This window comes from Haliaeetus albicilla, chromosome 7, assembly GCF_947461875.1.
Source record: "Haliaeetus albicilla chromosome 7, bHalAlb1.1, whole genome shotgun sequence".
NCBI classification, from domain to species: Eukaryota; Metazoa; Chordata; class Aves; order Accipitriformes; family Accipitridae; genus Haliaeetus; species Haliaeetus albicilla.
In genome coordinates, this window is record NC_091489.1 from 11,776,216 (window position 1) to 11,791,310 (window position 15,095).

Below are 15,095 nucleotides of genomic sequence, written 5' to 3' on the forward strand. Positions count from 1 at the left end.
TGCACATACACACATTTTTTTGTCTCTGATGACAGATGACAGCCTCAGAAGGAGCCGAGATCCAAAAACCCCCTTAGTTTCTGGGGTGCCAGCAATGCCAGCAGGGAGCACTTCCACATCTTCTGTACATCAGCCACCAGGGATGGGATTTACAACACTGAAGACACTTCAGACAGTTTAGGCTTCAGAGCACAAATATCACTTACTGGCTGTGGGTATCTTAAATGCTGATGTGAGCATATGCCACCACTTCTCTCATTTCTTCTGAAATATCAGGGATTATTATGATATCTTTGGCATAATAGCCTACTCATAAGAACGCTTGCTTTGGAAATGAGCATAAAATCTGCAAGTTGATTTACCACTAAGCTCTAGGCTAGGCTGCAGCATGGCAGGATCAAGTCACCCACTCCCCCCCAGCTCCAGCATCACGCCTGAGCTGTGCCAGCCTGCAAGAACATATTTGAATTTTCATTGGGCCAGAGAAAGGGAAAGCACAACAGAGATGGTGGGATCTAAAGACAAGGCTGCTCATGGTTGACAAGGAGTCTGGTGGTGTCCTTCCCGCTCTCCAGGACGTTTCTGGCTTGTTAAGGCTCTATAACATAAATTTCCTTCACATGCTATACAACTCAGTGTCTAGGGCCACATCCTGGGAGACATGGTCTGAAACATTTTGGGCAGAGCAGTGAATTAAGCCGAGGGTCCCATTTTCTAGGCCAATATTTTAAGCCCTGGATAATCACAATAAGCACTACAGCTGTCACCCCCTCCCCACCACCCTGAAAGACAAGGGTGAGTTAGCAACTTCATTACAAAGGAGAGATGTCTCCTCCGGGAACGATGCGATGCTCCGTGTCCCAGGCGGGCAGAGGTGTTTACCTGAAGTTCTCCCAAGCTAGGCGTAGGCATCAGATTTGCATCTGCCCTCTGATTTTCTTTTAGGTATCTCCAGGTGACTCCTCGGTCAGCATGCAGGTGGCATATGGCAGCTGGGACACCCGACAATATAGCCTCATCTGGTCCCTAAAACTTACGTGGTTTGATTCAGTTTTCAGCTGTAATAAAAAGAAAAAAGCTTATTAAGAAACTTCTTGCTGCCCGCTCTGTAGTTGGGGTACTACAACTGCTGTAGGTCACATATACCGAGAAATAAAGCTCTGGGGAAAGGGATGGGGACTGGGACAAGGACTTTAGGAGGCATTAATCAGAAACATGCTCGGGCACATACATGAGGACTCTCATTCCTTTAAGTTATCCTTCATTACTTCTAGGTCTTTTATCTATGCATATATGCATCAGGATTTTTATAAATAAAATAATTCACCAGAATTACAGTAGTGCAAGCACCAAAGGAGCCACACAGCAATGCTAATGTAATGATTGCTTTCACTTGGTGGTTTAATCACTCAGAAGCACCATTTGGTTCCTGCTGGATTTTTGTATCACCAGGCCTCTGTGAGACGGCCAGATGAGCGCGGGTGCTTACTTTCCTCTTTGTGCTGGTGGCTTCTGACCAGGGGCAGTGAACAAATGGAAATTAGAGGTAAGCAAGAGTTAAAAGAATGAAAGCTATGTGGGAATGGCATGCACACTTTATTTAATACCTTAATAAACCAGAAGGTTTTTGTGGCAGCAGATAACAAACAGGGATAGAGGGAAAAAGTTTGTCTCAAGGAAAGCAGAGGTTTAGAAGTGACCTTTGAAATGTCTACACCTAAACAAAGGCTCAGAGCAGGGAGTTCCACTTTAAAACAGAATAAAATGAGTTTAGTTCCGCAGCAATACTGTTGGAGCCCTCATGGTCAGCAAAGCATTTGCAGATGAGCTTGTGTTTATGTTTGGGATATGGTTTTGTTTATTCCCATTGGACTTCATCAAGTGTTTAATATTCTGTTATATATGTGCTTAACAGAGCACATGCTTCTCTGATGGAGAAGGTGGAGAAGAGATTAATTACACTCTGCTCTGACTCTTTCAGTAGAAAAACTAGGGGATACAAAATGCACTGCAAAACAAACAAAATAATGTGGCTACTCTTCCAGTGTGTATCAGACTTGTGGAGTCAGAGGCCACTGTGAATGCTTGAAGCTTATGCCCACAGGAGACTGTGCAAGGACTTGAATAGAGATATATTACAGATTACTAAACACAGAAATTACACCAGCTCTGGAAATCCCTTGAGCTACAAATGGTCAGATCCTGGGGCAGCAGAGTACCCTCTGTGTTTGCCCTGGTCTAACTCTGCCCTTGGCTTCTGCTTGCAGCCACCATCCAAGTCAGGGTGTCGGCTGGGTGAACCCTCAGTGCAACCTCGTGCAGCCATGGCCTACGGGAAAACAACGTTATTAGCCTCCTTTTAGAAATACAGAAGCCAAGATTAAGTCTCAGACCCTATTTCCAGGATAGCCCCAGGATGCAACTCATGTTTTCAAGCTAAGCAAACAAGCTAGGCCTATGGATCACCCCAGAAGTCAGAAAAGAAATCTTATTCTTACAAGCCCCTGGGAGACACCACGTATAAATCAAACCAATCTATCTCCAGCTGTTGGCAATCTGCTGTCACCGACTGTCCTCACTGAGCCACCCACTGCTCTGTCGAAGCTCCACCGCCAAACAGAGGTCCACGGGCTTCTGCCACCTCCCCTCCAGGACAGACAAGTGGAGGACGGAGCAAACTCAACGCAGCCCACTTACCGTGCGGCACTTCAAAACGCCTCTCAGAAGTCACTAGGCTGTAAAATGCCAATGCACCTCTGGTAAAGAGGACTGCTCGTCTTAGCATTTGTGTTGGGTTAACTGTTAAAAAATTTGACTCAATATTTTATGAAATCAAACAGCAGAATAGCCTTGAGCTTGGTTCTGTCAGGGTCAGGTACCCCCTCACAGCCCTACTTGTCACTTGCTACCAGGAGCAATCGGCTCCTGCGCAGCTGAGGCATTCTGCAGGGCGCAGAACTGCTGCTGGCGACAGCCGGGAACACCGGCTGGGGGAACTGTACTACAGGCCACGAGCAGAGGGGAACGATAACCAATGGTAATCAGTCAACAGCTTCAACACATCCATGCCAAAACCTAGGCAATGAAAGAACTAGATATAGAAAAATACAAAAATAAGCAGAGAACCCTTCATAGGAAACCGCTGTAGCTCTGGTATCTGGTATGCAGCTCCAAAGGGCTCTGCATGAGGCACACATCAGAATTTAGTAGTATTTGTGTGCTGAAGAGACCAAAAGACCATTCACAACCATTGCAAGTTGCCAAGTGTTCTTCGAGACTAGCTCTCTTCACCGAAGGAGAAGGAAACACGTAAGGGTTTCCTGAGTAGCAACTGGTGTGGGAAAAAACAACACATTAGTTCAAATTATGTCTAAGGACCGATGGAAAAAATCACGCTCAACTGTAGTTTTCAGATTCTTCAGCAGGGAGATTTCTATCTACCTATATCTGCTATGATTTCTGCACATCTCCTGGAGGTGATCCAGAGCCATGCAGAATCATTACATGGTTTTGGGCTTCTCCCCACCGGGTTCAAGCACTATGAAGGAACAGGTGAAAAGAAGGAGCTGTGGCACTGCAGTAGGTACAGTATTGTTCTCATATTTGGCAAATCTGGAATGAGCAGTTACCATGATAGGGTAAGGAAGCCCACGGAGTATAAAAATTGCACAAGTCAAACAATTTCCCTCAAAATTTCTGTAGTATTTGAGTCTGTTTCAAATGGGAGGAGAAGCAGGGGCAGAAAGCAAGCGGAAAAGTAGAAGAGTAAATGTGTACAGACTACAGAAATGTGTACAGGCTAGAGAAAATCACACTCACGCATAACATGACAGAAATATTGCTAAAAACTGCAGGCTTTCCCCAAGACACTGCAGAGCTCATTTGCATTTCCAGCCATTACGTATCTGACACATACGGATTCATCCGTTTAATTTGCAGTCTTGAAAACTCTGATCTTTGGTAGGCTTGCTCTTCATTTTCTTTCTTTTCCAAGCAGACGTGTGGCACATGAACACAGATGCTCAGACAACTCTGCTGATGTGCACAACACTGTCGTCAGGTACTGTATTTGCAGTGAAGTTTCAACACTTACTATCACCCATTCCTTTGAAAACCAAACTCACTTCACTTTACTGCCTTACACAGCTTGTTTGAGTCACAGTCATATAACAAGCAAGTGTACTTATCCTTTTCTAAGGGCTCACAACTCGTGGCGTTTGCTGGGGGCATTTTGGTTGCAGCAATGCACCATTTTGGAACTTGTCTCATCAAAAATCAAGGTAGAGAATGCAGCAAAGCACTTAGGCACCAAGTGTAAAATTTGCAACTTGAAATCCCCAGGACTATTCTTGTACTTAAATTTCCACAAGCGGTAAGTGCTTTGTTAGATCATTTTCTATCTAAAGGAGATGTCCCCTGAGCAGAGCTTTTCAGAGCACAGAAGGAGAATCAGCAGATCGTCTGCCCAAACGCACAGCTAAAAAAAGGGAGGAAAGGTATGTTGATGTGCGCAAACATGTCTTCTGTTTGACTTAAACAACTTTTCCCAAATAATTTTCTCTCTTGCCTTGTCAAATGAAAAGCAGACGGTAGCAGGATACATATTCTGGTAACTACTGCATTTCTCACCAGTGTTTGTTTTACAGGAGTGGGGTTTTTAACACAAATTTGCACACGGTGAACCCTGGATCTTCACAGCAGCACAAAAAACATAACAGTTTCAGAAACAGTTTCAAACCTAGCTGTTTTTTATATTTTCTGTGCTACCCAAGCATAGGTTTTAGTTTGGAACATAAGACAGTAGTTGAATAAAAAGAAGATAACTGCACATTCTAAGCTCAGTAATACCCCAACAAACCAGGATGATCATCATTAAAAGCACAGAAATTACCCTGAATACATATAATTTATATCAATTTCTGGTATGATTCCTTGTGGGCTTGTTTTTTTTCTTTTTAAATCAGGGTGCCACTGAAAGACACCTTGAAATTACTGCTCTTCAGGAAAGCAAAAAAACCCCCATGTTTACAGCTAAAATTAAGTTATTGATTCCAGTTCCATAAGCAGAGCTCAGCATTTTCCAGAGTGTACTCAACTCATGTTCCCAGCAATCAAGAGAGACCTAATCAAATTTTTTCCTCTCAAAAATAATGATCTCGGCAGATTTTGTTAAATAGCTTGCCAGGCTTTGCTGTTCCTGTGGATATTGTGTGCTTTCGGTGATTGCTGGGTGCTGAGACGTATTTGTGTCTCACTGCCGCAGTTCCTCGGTCCCTCTGCTCGTGTCTGCTAACTGCTGAATGAGAGATTTCCAAGTGCGCTGAAAGAAGAGTGACGATGTGACTGCGGCGGTCGCACCGCTGCCTCCAGGGAGCAAGCCATGCTCGCACCTCATCTCTGAGCCTTTGCTCTGAGTCCTGGCTATTTCCCAGCCGCTCTTGGTTCCCCCAGCTCTGCCTGGACTGCCTGCCTTCCGTGGCCTCAGCCTGCGTCCCAAGCCCTCGCTCTCTCCTCTGCTTCTTTCCATCTGACATGAGACCACTGGAAGGAAGGCCACCTGGCCACTTGCTCTGCCTCATCTCAGCAGACCACTCCTTTCTGCAGTTCATATATGTTCCTACTCCTGCTTCTAAATCTTTCACTGGTGGTCTAGTATATCTAGTCACTGCCTTATGAAATGTTTTTTAATCCTTTGCATGAGAATTACTGCAGAATAATGCATTTATTTTACCATTTAGGAAGAGTGGAAGATGTCAGAAATTCAGAGCAGCATTTTCTATTTTAGTTGCCCATAGTTGGGTATCTAAATTAAGTTAAATTTAAAAAAACCCAAACCTAAAACCACACCACAAATGAGATTTTCAGTGGTGCTGAGAACACCCTATCATGATTGCTTTCGTTATTCTCTGAAGAGGGCACTTGGATGGAAAGTGCCATGTAAGGCAGCAAGAAAACTACAATAAATCTGACTGGAGATGACGGCATCTGTTCATGCATCCTTATTTCCCAGTGAGTAAGATATCCCAGTTGGGAAGAAGGCCAGATCAGAGTCCTGGTTCTTATCGCTAGACTGTGTGTTGCCTGTGAGTGCCATCAAACTGCAATGCTCACACACATGCCAGGAAAGTGTGTTGGGGACATGGACAAGTAACTCCCAGTGAAATTCAAGCCAATCATTTAGACCATATTAACATGGAGATTCAAAGTACTTGAAATAGTGTCTGATCAAGTGCTCACAGGCATCCACACTGCCACCGTGGGTGAAGGCACTGAGAAGAGCAGTTGTCCCATCCAATTACTGGCAGAGGACTGAGGTTGAGCATCCTTTGTGTCATGTTAAGAAACAGAATCACTCAAGTATTCTTGAGAATAATTAAATAATCCATTTCACCTGCAGGGGCTAACTGGTGTCAAGGCCACTGCTACTCACAGTTGCAATTTCCCATTCTGGCACTCTGGCTCTTCACACAGGTGTTGCGGGGCAAAAGACCTCCAAGAGGTTTTACTGCTTCAGCAGGACACATGTGAAGAGAAAGACTCCATCAAGACATATGTCTGTTTAGATTTCCATCTGGAGCATATTTTAAGAGGTGCCTTCCCATCAGTTCATCTAAAGCATAGCCTTATCGATCCTATTTCAGAACAACACATCTCTATGCAAGGAATTTATATGACTGCCAAACCACAGTGCATCAGCAACCACTTTTGTGCTCGTAAAGCTTCACCGGCTTGAGTACACTCCATGAGTTAGTTGCCCAAGAGAGGGTACCCAACTGATCTGTGTTCTTGAGAGCTTACACTTCCACATTTCTTTCTTTATACAGCTAAATATCGTAACTGCTTTTTAAGCCTAAATAGTTTGGTGCTACCCCTTTACTTGGTCAGTGAACTTTAAATACCAGCTATACTTCTATCTAACACATTGATTATATGTTCAAGTGAGTTGCAGTGTTTGCTATCCCACTACTAAATATTTTTCCCTGTGACATTAGCTAGGATTATACTTTAGATATTTTTGCCTTTCTCCAAATACAATCTTTATATTCATTTCTTAACCTCTGTGCTTATGTATTTTATTGAATTTTTGAAGATTGGATTCATTTTCAGCATTTGATTTGTTGCAGTGACTTCGGGCTGGCTGCCCAACTTAACCATGGCTGCTACCCTTGGATGATAGCCTGACTGTTAATTATTTCCCTGCTGAAACTGCATTAGCACAAAACAAATTTTGTTATAATGACATTAAGTAAAGACCACAGAAACCTGCCCAGCATTAGCATTTTTTTCTTGGCAGCTGTTTTATGCTTTTTCCTCACATCATCTAAATCAAGAATGAGATATCATTTAATATTTTACCAGCTCATGAATAAACAGGCCTTCTATTTTCCTTGATGTAAATATAACAACATCAGCATTGAAGTAATTATCAAATCACAGACATTATCCTGCAATCTTTATAAATTCAATCTCCCAAATAAGACAACATGTTTAAGCACAAAAATGTTGAATTATATAGGGCTAAGGTTCACAGTGTCACCATCCTTGGTTTACAGGGTATAACAGTTCTTACTTCCTTATCCCCAGACAAGCCTTGATATGTAAAAAAGGTTTAATAAAATACTTATCACTCATCTTTACAAATATGTCAATTTTTAGCCACAAAACCATTTCTAAACCAGTCAAGACTGGAATGAAGGATCTTGAGGTGAAAGGGTGGAGCAAGAGGAAAATATGTCTCATTAAGAATGAACACCGTATAGATTCACTATGTAGCATAACTGAAGGACCAACAACATGTATTTTGGTTGCTTATATCACAACCATGCAATTATGCTAAAATACGGTAATGTCATTGCCCTTGAAAAAAACGCTTTTCTCTGTTAACTTAAGAAGAAGATTGATTATGAAGTCATATGGTTTGGTCTTGCTGTTGGTGATGTCATTGTGCTGCTGAGCAACCGAGAAAGGATTAATTCCTTTATACGTCCACCGTTCCAAAGTCTGCTCCCTCAGAGCAGCCTCTTTCCCTTTAAGCTACATCCATATGGAAAATAAAACACCTTTTTTTTCCAGCAGAGTATTTTTAAAGAAACAACTGCAGAGGTGTTTATCTACCACTGAGAGTGTAAACAGTTAGAGTTGGAGAGAGTCATCTATATCCTGTCCTCTGCTACATTAATCCAATTCCATTTTAGCTAAGGGCAGCCTGATGTTCATTATCCTTCAAGAAGGTAGGGCTTGCTTGCCAAATATATGCTTTTGTGGTACTTATTATGCTTCTAAGTATTTCTTCATAGTTTTCTGTTGCACAGCCCCACTGTATTTTTTTAAAGCATTTTTTTTTTTAACTTTATCATTGGTTTGAAACCTCTCACTGCAATTTAATGATGAAGAAGAAAAGAAGCAAGAGGGTAATACAGTTATGGCAAATGTTTTTGACTACTTCAAATCAATTTTTTTTTCTCAATTACAGACCAGTAAAGTCAGTTGGTTTTATAAATCAGAATTCAAAAAGGCCATCACAGTAGGTAATGGAGCAAGTCTGACTTTTTGCATTCTTGTTTTAAATAGGGATTTTCTTACCTGCTCCTGCACGGCCTACAGCCTATCTTTTTCCTTTATCTTTGCCCCAGACAGCTTGGCTGGCAGTCTCAAGTTTTAATTGACCCTGGAGCAGAGACACTGTTTACACATGGTTTTGTACAGCACACACAACTCAGTTGCCAGGTGTGAGACTTTCCAACTACTCCAGAGTACAGCCTGGTATAAAGCCTGCAGTCCCAGCCACATCCAGAGCTTCACTGTGCTTGGTGCTGTACAAACAGAGAGGGAAGACCATAAATTTACAACCTAAGCAACTAGAGCAGACAAGTGCCAAAGGGACCAAAGATCGAAGTGTGAAATAACAAGTAAGGAGTAAGGGAGAAAGGAAGGTATTCAACAGTCGTGCCAGCCCAGTCTCCTTTCACCAGGCTGCATTGCCTACCTAAAAATGTCATGCAGAAGATTCTCATGAGTACTTTTGTGATGTCAAAAGGAAAAATATTCATGAAACTATAGCCCTCAAAGCCCAACCCATCTCTCAAGGGGCTGTGTTATTTATAAAATCACTTGTAAGAGTTAGGATTGCTTAGCTCCTTCATGTACATAGCCCTAGGAAAGAATATATGCTATTGTTTGGCCTAATAATGACACTGAGATACTCTAAGTACCTGGAGTTATAAATGTTTCCATTTCATGCAGCAAATTCTACTTTCTTCTTTAATTTAACAGAGGTAAAAACCTGGCTGTAACAGGGCAGAGAATACTGATGCTCACACCAGCAGAAAAGCATTTTCCCCAACTGATGCTTTTCAGTGATGAGTTATCAGAATTTTTCTACCTGGTTCCCATTATAGCGTGTGTATTATTTTGGCTTCTTGGCCCCACTTTAAAATAACCATTACTGTATATCTGTTTCTAGTTCTTTCTATAGAAGTTGTTCTTCTCTAAATTTTGTAGCACTTCTATGACTAAAATAGCAAGGAAATATACAAGTCTACAAACAAGAGACTGTCTTCATCCTTTCATTCAAATTGCATCAAGAGGCTACTCTGTGGAAAGAGCTAATGATCCAATCAGCATAAGAACATACTACAAATTGGAATGGTAATAGATAATCTCTTGATGTAGATTTATTGTGTAATTATACAGTTGGAGAAATGGAATATTTTTATATGATTGCTTTTTCTGTTGCTGTAGCCTTTTGCAAGTATCTCTAGCATTTAAATTCCTAGTTGCATTCAAAAGACAAGGCTTTGAATGAATGTTACTCAACAGGGTGGCCTTCAATGAGGCAGGCAGGAAGGTGGCAATGAGGAAAAAAAAATGCTACAAATAGGTACAAAGGGACTGCAAGCCATGGAATCTCTTTGCACTCTTTGTTAACATGATGTTGGCAAGTTGTTTTCATGCAGTTCATTGGCTAACGCAATCTATGTATGATATAGTCCCCCAGCAGTTCAGCAGACAAGCACACTGAAATGACCATAAGCAATGAATCAACCCCTTGCTGAAATGACAATAAACAACAATTAACAACCCCTTGCTAGGGCTTCCTTGAATCTGTGGCTTCTGTATAATTTGAATTCCTGCCCTACTCATGAAGCACCAGTCTGCTTCCATTGCCGCTATCATCAGAATTAGGAAATAACCGATACAGCACAGCTATACTTACTTAGTCATATACTTACTTGTTTGTGCCATGTTATGCACTGTTCAGTCCCAAGAACCCTGAAAGAGAAATATAGTTAGCTGTGAAAGAAGAACCAAACCCACAAGTACGTGTCCCAACATATATTACAAGTTGCATCTGATGGAAAGGACTGTCCGTCAGGGGTGCTTGGAAACACATTTTAATCTTGGGGTTTCGAATGTATCTCAACAGAAATGCAAAACTTAAGTGAGTTCTACTCTCTACTTCTTATGCCATCCTCTTCCTCCCAGCGCTTGATTTTGAGAGGCAAGCGGTAGCAAGAGCTCACCATTTTTATCTGAAACTGAGTCAAAACAAGGTAACTCCTGGGCGGTCAGCTGGAGCTCCGCGCCTTCGCATGAGAGCCCCACAGCCAGGCAGCAGCGCTGACACCCTCCCTCTGCTCTCTGCATCGGGCTAGGAGAAGAAACCCTTTTTTTGTCTTTGGAGGTACCAGAGGTGCCATATCATCCACACACCTTGGCTGTGCTGGTTTTTGAGATTTCCACCTCAACAGCCCATCAAAACTGACACAGCATAGCAGACAAGAAATGGGCTGTTACCATTAAAGTGTCTGGTCCCACCTCTATATAGAAATATCAGTCATGACCCTTTTTGCTACTCATGAATTGGGCACCAAAGACATATGACAAAATGGGCTGCTAGAATTGTCCTTATGTTTTTATTTAATGGAGAACTTATCCATTTTCTAAACAGGCAGTATCATTTCAAAAAATCAGACACAAAGTAATGATCAAAACCACACATAAAGAATAACTTAAATAAACATTTTTCCTTTTGAAGATGATTGAAGTATAGGATAAATAAAATATATTCTATTATTCTGGACAGTCTCTATAAACAGTTCATATCTAATTGTTTCTCGATTAAGTATTCAGATAATCAAAATACATCAACTAAAGTACTCTGGCACTGACTGGGTCTTTAGAGGAACAAGTTGGCTGGAAAAAAATGAGATTTCACTGAAGAATAAACCTATAGAAATTAGGTTTCTTACGTTTCTGCATCCTTAATCCTCTGTTCCTTAGGAAATGTTTTCTCTCCCTTCTCTCTTGGACTTAACCTACAGCAAATTGGTTTTACCTTAGCAGGGCTGGAAGCTGTTGATGCCACTGCTTAGTTTAGCTAAGGGACTAAGCAGTGCTGGAGAACATTAGGAATCATCCACAAAGCCAACAGGGATAGCCCAGCATTAGCTTCAGTCGGTTAATCTACCATCTGTGAACACCCACACACTGCTTGCACAAGGAGAGACTTTTGCTATAGTGAAGAAATTAATCTAGGTCAACAACACAGAGGCTGTGGTGTCAATCATGTGCAGAGGCTTATCACATAGTTCCTATAGGTCCTGTTTTAGCCCAGTGGTTACTGCTGAGATTGACTTGGCACCTAGGGAGCCCACTGTACAGTGCTGCGTGGACCAGAATGTATCTTTGACTTCGAGATCTCACACCCTAGAATAGTGTAATAAATAGTAGTCCTTCCCTGCAACAGAGTAAGGCTGCAGTAAGTGGAGCTGTTTCCTCTCTTCATGCCACATCCCAGCATAACCCCAATGTCATAAAAGAATATAGTTGAAACTCATAATATTTAACATTAACTAGATAGGCAAAGAGAGCAAATTTTAGCTCACTGCATTAGACATTAGCTTTTTGTTTAAACACTTTAACATACACTCCACCTAAAATAACTGAGCAGCTTTGACAATGATCAGCTCCAACCTAACCCGAACCTTAATCCAGTCAGCTTTTGTATCTGTTTTTCTGAGACGCCTTCTCTTTCTTGTCACTGAAATATTGCCAACTCTATTTCACCTCACATCTTATTTAGTGTCTACCCTAAAACCTCTAGTTCCTGTAGGCAAGTAGTTAAAAGAAAATCTTAGTTTCCCTTTGCAGAGTTTCTAGGTCTCATACTTGCAGCAAAAGGCTTGAAAATGTGAATCATAACAGCTTAAAGAAAGCAAATACAAAACCCTCAAAGGCAGTTTTTTAACAAAATTCTCACAACTTTTATGACAAGCTTATAATCTGAAGAGGAGAGGCAGGCGTCCAACTCATGATTTCCAAGTCCTTGGGGTTCAAATGTAAGGATTCCTCTTCACCTTCCTTTTCTGCTTCTGCTTTTCTACTCTTGTATTTTGCATGAAGAACGAAGATGCCCAAATTTCTGGTAGAAATCATCTTCAGCACGATTCAGAGCTTCCTCGTCTATGTAGACAGCTGGTCTCCGGGATGCCAAAAAGTACTGCACTTTCCGCAGGCTCCATCCCTTCACGTACTTCAGCCAGCCACTGACAGCAGCTGTAGACCTGCCAACGCCAGCATTGCAATGAACGTAGACAGTGTGTCCATTCTCCAGTAGCCCGTGCAAGAGGCAGACAGCTTGCGGCAACATCTGTATTCTTCCTAAGGTCAAAAACAAGGCACGTTCATTTGCATTTGAGAAAGCTAGGTTCACAGTTGAGATTTTGTCTGTACAGCCTGATAAACCATGAATCATAATGGCAAACCTGACATAATTGGGGAGTTTTCTTTTTTTTTCTTTTTCTTTTTTTCAAATGACCTTCTACCCTAACTTTGTTTTTTCTTGCAACATAGATTCGGATCACACAAAATTTGTAAAACACCCCAAGTCTTCTCTAAATACACATTCTGATTAACATTGGATGTGTGTGGCATATTTGTTTTCACAGGAACTGAGACAAGTCAGCAAATTACATCAAATAGCACATCTTATATAGCATTAAAGTTAGCAGGCCAAAAATGAAATGGCTATTAGTACTAGAGGCTTGTGAAGCTACCTATGTACCACTGCTTTCCAAAACATTGTAGTGAAGGCCATTATGTCAATAATAAGGGAGGGAGGGAGAGCAGAAGAGTGTTTTCCTGTACAACTTAATAAGTTATGATTTAATTGTGTACTATGCATGTGGTTAAACAACACAGAACAGCCTTTCTCACTCCCAAAGGGATGAATATACCATATTTCCTGATGCCTTTCTCCCTGCTACCCTGGGAACTGAAGCTGCAAACATCAGAGCCTAACTTTTCCTCATGGCACAAATGAGCACTGACATTAAGCCCTTTCAAATCCCTTTTTTAACGTCTCCTGTCTTCCCCGATGTCCTATTACTGATATGACAGTTCTCTCTTTGTGGCAGCAATATTTCACTCTGTTGAAAGCACTCTCTTCTGCTGGTAGGCCACTCACTTGAAAACATGCACACTTTCTAACCTACTGGCTGGAAACAAGATTTTGAACTGAGCATTGCAACGGAGGAATTAAAAATAATAATAATATATGCTACAACAGCAGGTGCCATGGGTATTCTAAATTAATTACAAATAATTATATAAATGACTCTATGGAGATTCATCAGACTGGGATACTATAGTTAAAGAAAAACTGTTTCTTGGGGGAAGGGAATAGCAGAGGCAGACATACAGCACTGTGTCTCCATTTTTAACCAGCAAGGAGGGCAAGCTGTCCTGCTGTGCAAGCTTGCAGTCTTCCACCTACACAGCATTTTCATTATGCAGGCTGAATTCAAGCTGAAAGCAAAAACAGTCAAGCAGTTATCAATGTCGGATGGCCTTAAACTCAAATACACATATACTGCCAGACACAAAGTACTTTAGATGGCCTCTCTGCCTACAAGAAAACGTGAATAATTTGTTAGAGACAACACACAGAGAAATTATACCTTGTGTTAGCTATATTTTTACGCAAAATTTACACAGAAAAAAAAAACCAGTTACAAAAGTGACAGATTAGTAACTCAAACAGTTTGTTACTATTAATGTACTGCAAAAGCGGCCTGAGCATTACCTTCAGTGCTCATGTCTGGGGTTGGCATCCAGACATAGGCAAGACCTTCCTCTTTGTACAGTTTCATGAGGATTTCGGGGCTCATGGGTTCTGGGTAGCGGTTGCAGCCCCAGGAATTCTGAACAATGTCCCATTCGGTCTGGAAGTTCATCACAGCCGTAACACCCAGCTCGTGCTTCAGCTTCACGGTTACATGCTCCAGCTGCCGAGGGCAACTTCCTAGCCAGATGTTTGGCAGAATTCTAGCATTGAGAAAACATTGCAGTGGGATTGATTAAAATATCTTAACAAGGAAACTGCCAAGTTCAGTGGTGTTCCAGCTCCAACCTGCTTAGCACCATCACACAAACACTGCTAAGCGCAGCCTTTTCATGTCACACAGGAAGCAGCTTCTTATTTCATTACAGTTGAGTTGGTAATTTTTGATGCTGGGGATCAAGTTCCTAACCTACCGCAAAGAGCAGACAGTCTAAGAAAAAATTCACAGCATAATTAGTAGCACAGGTCTCTAAGGCATCCATCATTAAGCTTGCAGTAGAAGCTTACTAACATCACAGATTAGAATAAGACAACTCTGAAGCAATTTGCACAAAAAACCCCCCCAGATCTAAAAGATTCACATGATCCAGATCTGAATTACTTACTAATAAGTCAAACACATATAACTCTTCCAGCTTTGTAGCTACCACTATAATGAGGAAAGTAGACAGAAAAAAAACCCCAACTTAAACTACCCTTCTGTAAGGAAACTCAAAAATGAATGAGTGATTTTCTTCTCATTTTTCTCTGCTCTTGTGAGTCTAGTGAGAACCAAATGCAGAATTACAATACATGTCTAGCTTCCCTCAAGGCGCAAAGAACCAGAAATTTTGGAAGAAAACTCAAGAGATGTGTAAGATGGATAAACAACCATATTTCTGGTACTTATCTAAATCAAACTTTAAGACTTCTATGGTCATCACATTGTTAATTATCATAAAATTATTGTATGTCTCAACAGATTTTGACA

The 15,095-nt window shown here is 41.4% G+C and overlaps 1 protein-coding gene across 2 annotated transcripts in view; it reads right to left on the bottom strand.

Annotated features, from left to right (window-relative positions):
• Nucleotides 1-10,902: 10,902 nt before the first annotated feature.
• Nucleotides 10,903-15,095, bottom strand: part of EPM2A (EPM2A glucan phosphatase, laforin) — a 41,387-nt gene continuing 37,194 nt past the window's right edge. For both annotated transcript variants that reach the window (XM_069786938.1, XM_069786939.1), the window contains exons 3-4: nucleotides 14,087-14,328; nucleotides 10,903-12,663 (exon numbers count right to left, since the gene is read on the bottom strand). In XM_069786938.1, the coding sequence (XP_069643039.1) occupies nucleotides 12,383-12,663; nucleotides 14,087-14,328 (523 nt within the window). In that variant the 3' untranslated portion in view covers nucleotides 10,903-12,382. The remainder of the gene's footprint in view (nucleotides 12,664-14,086; nucleotides 14,329-15,095) is intronic.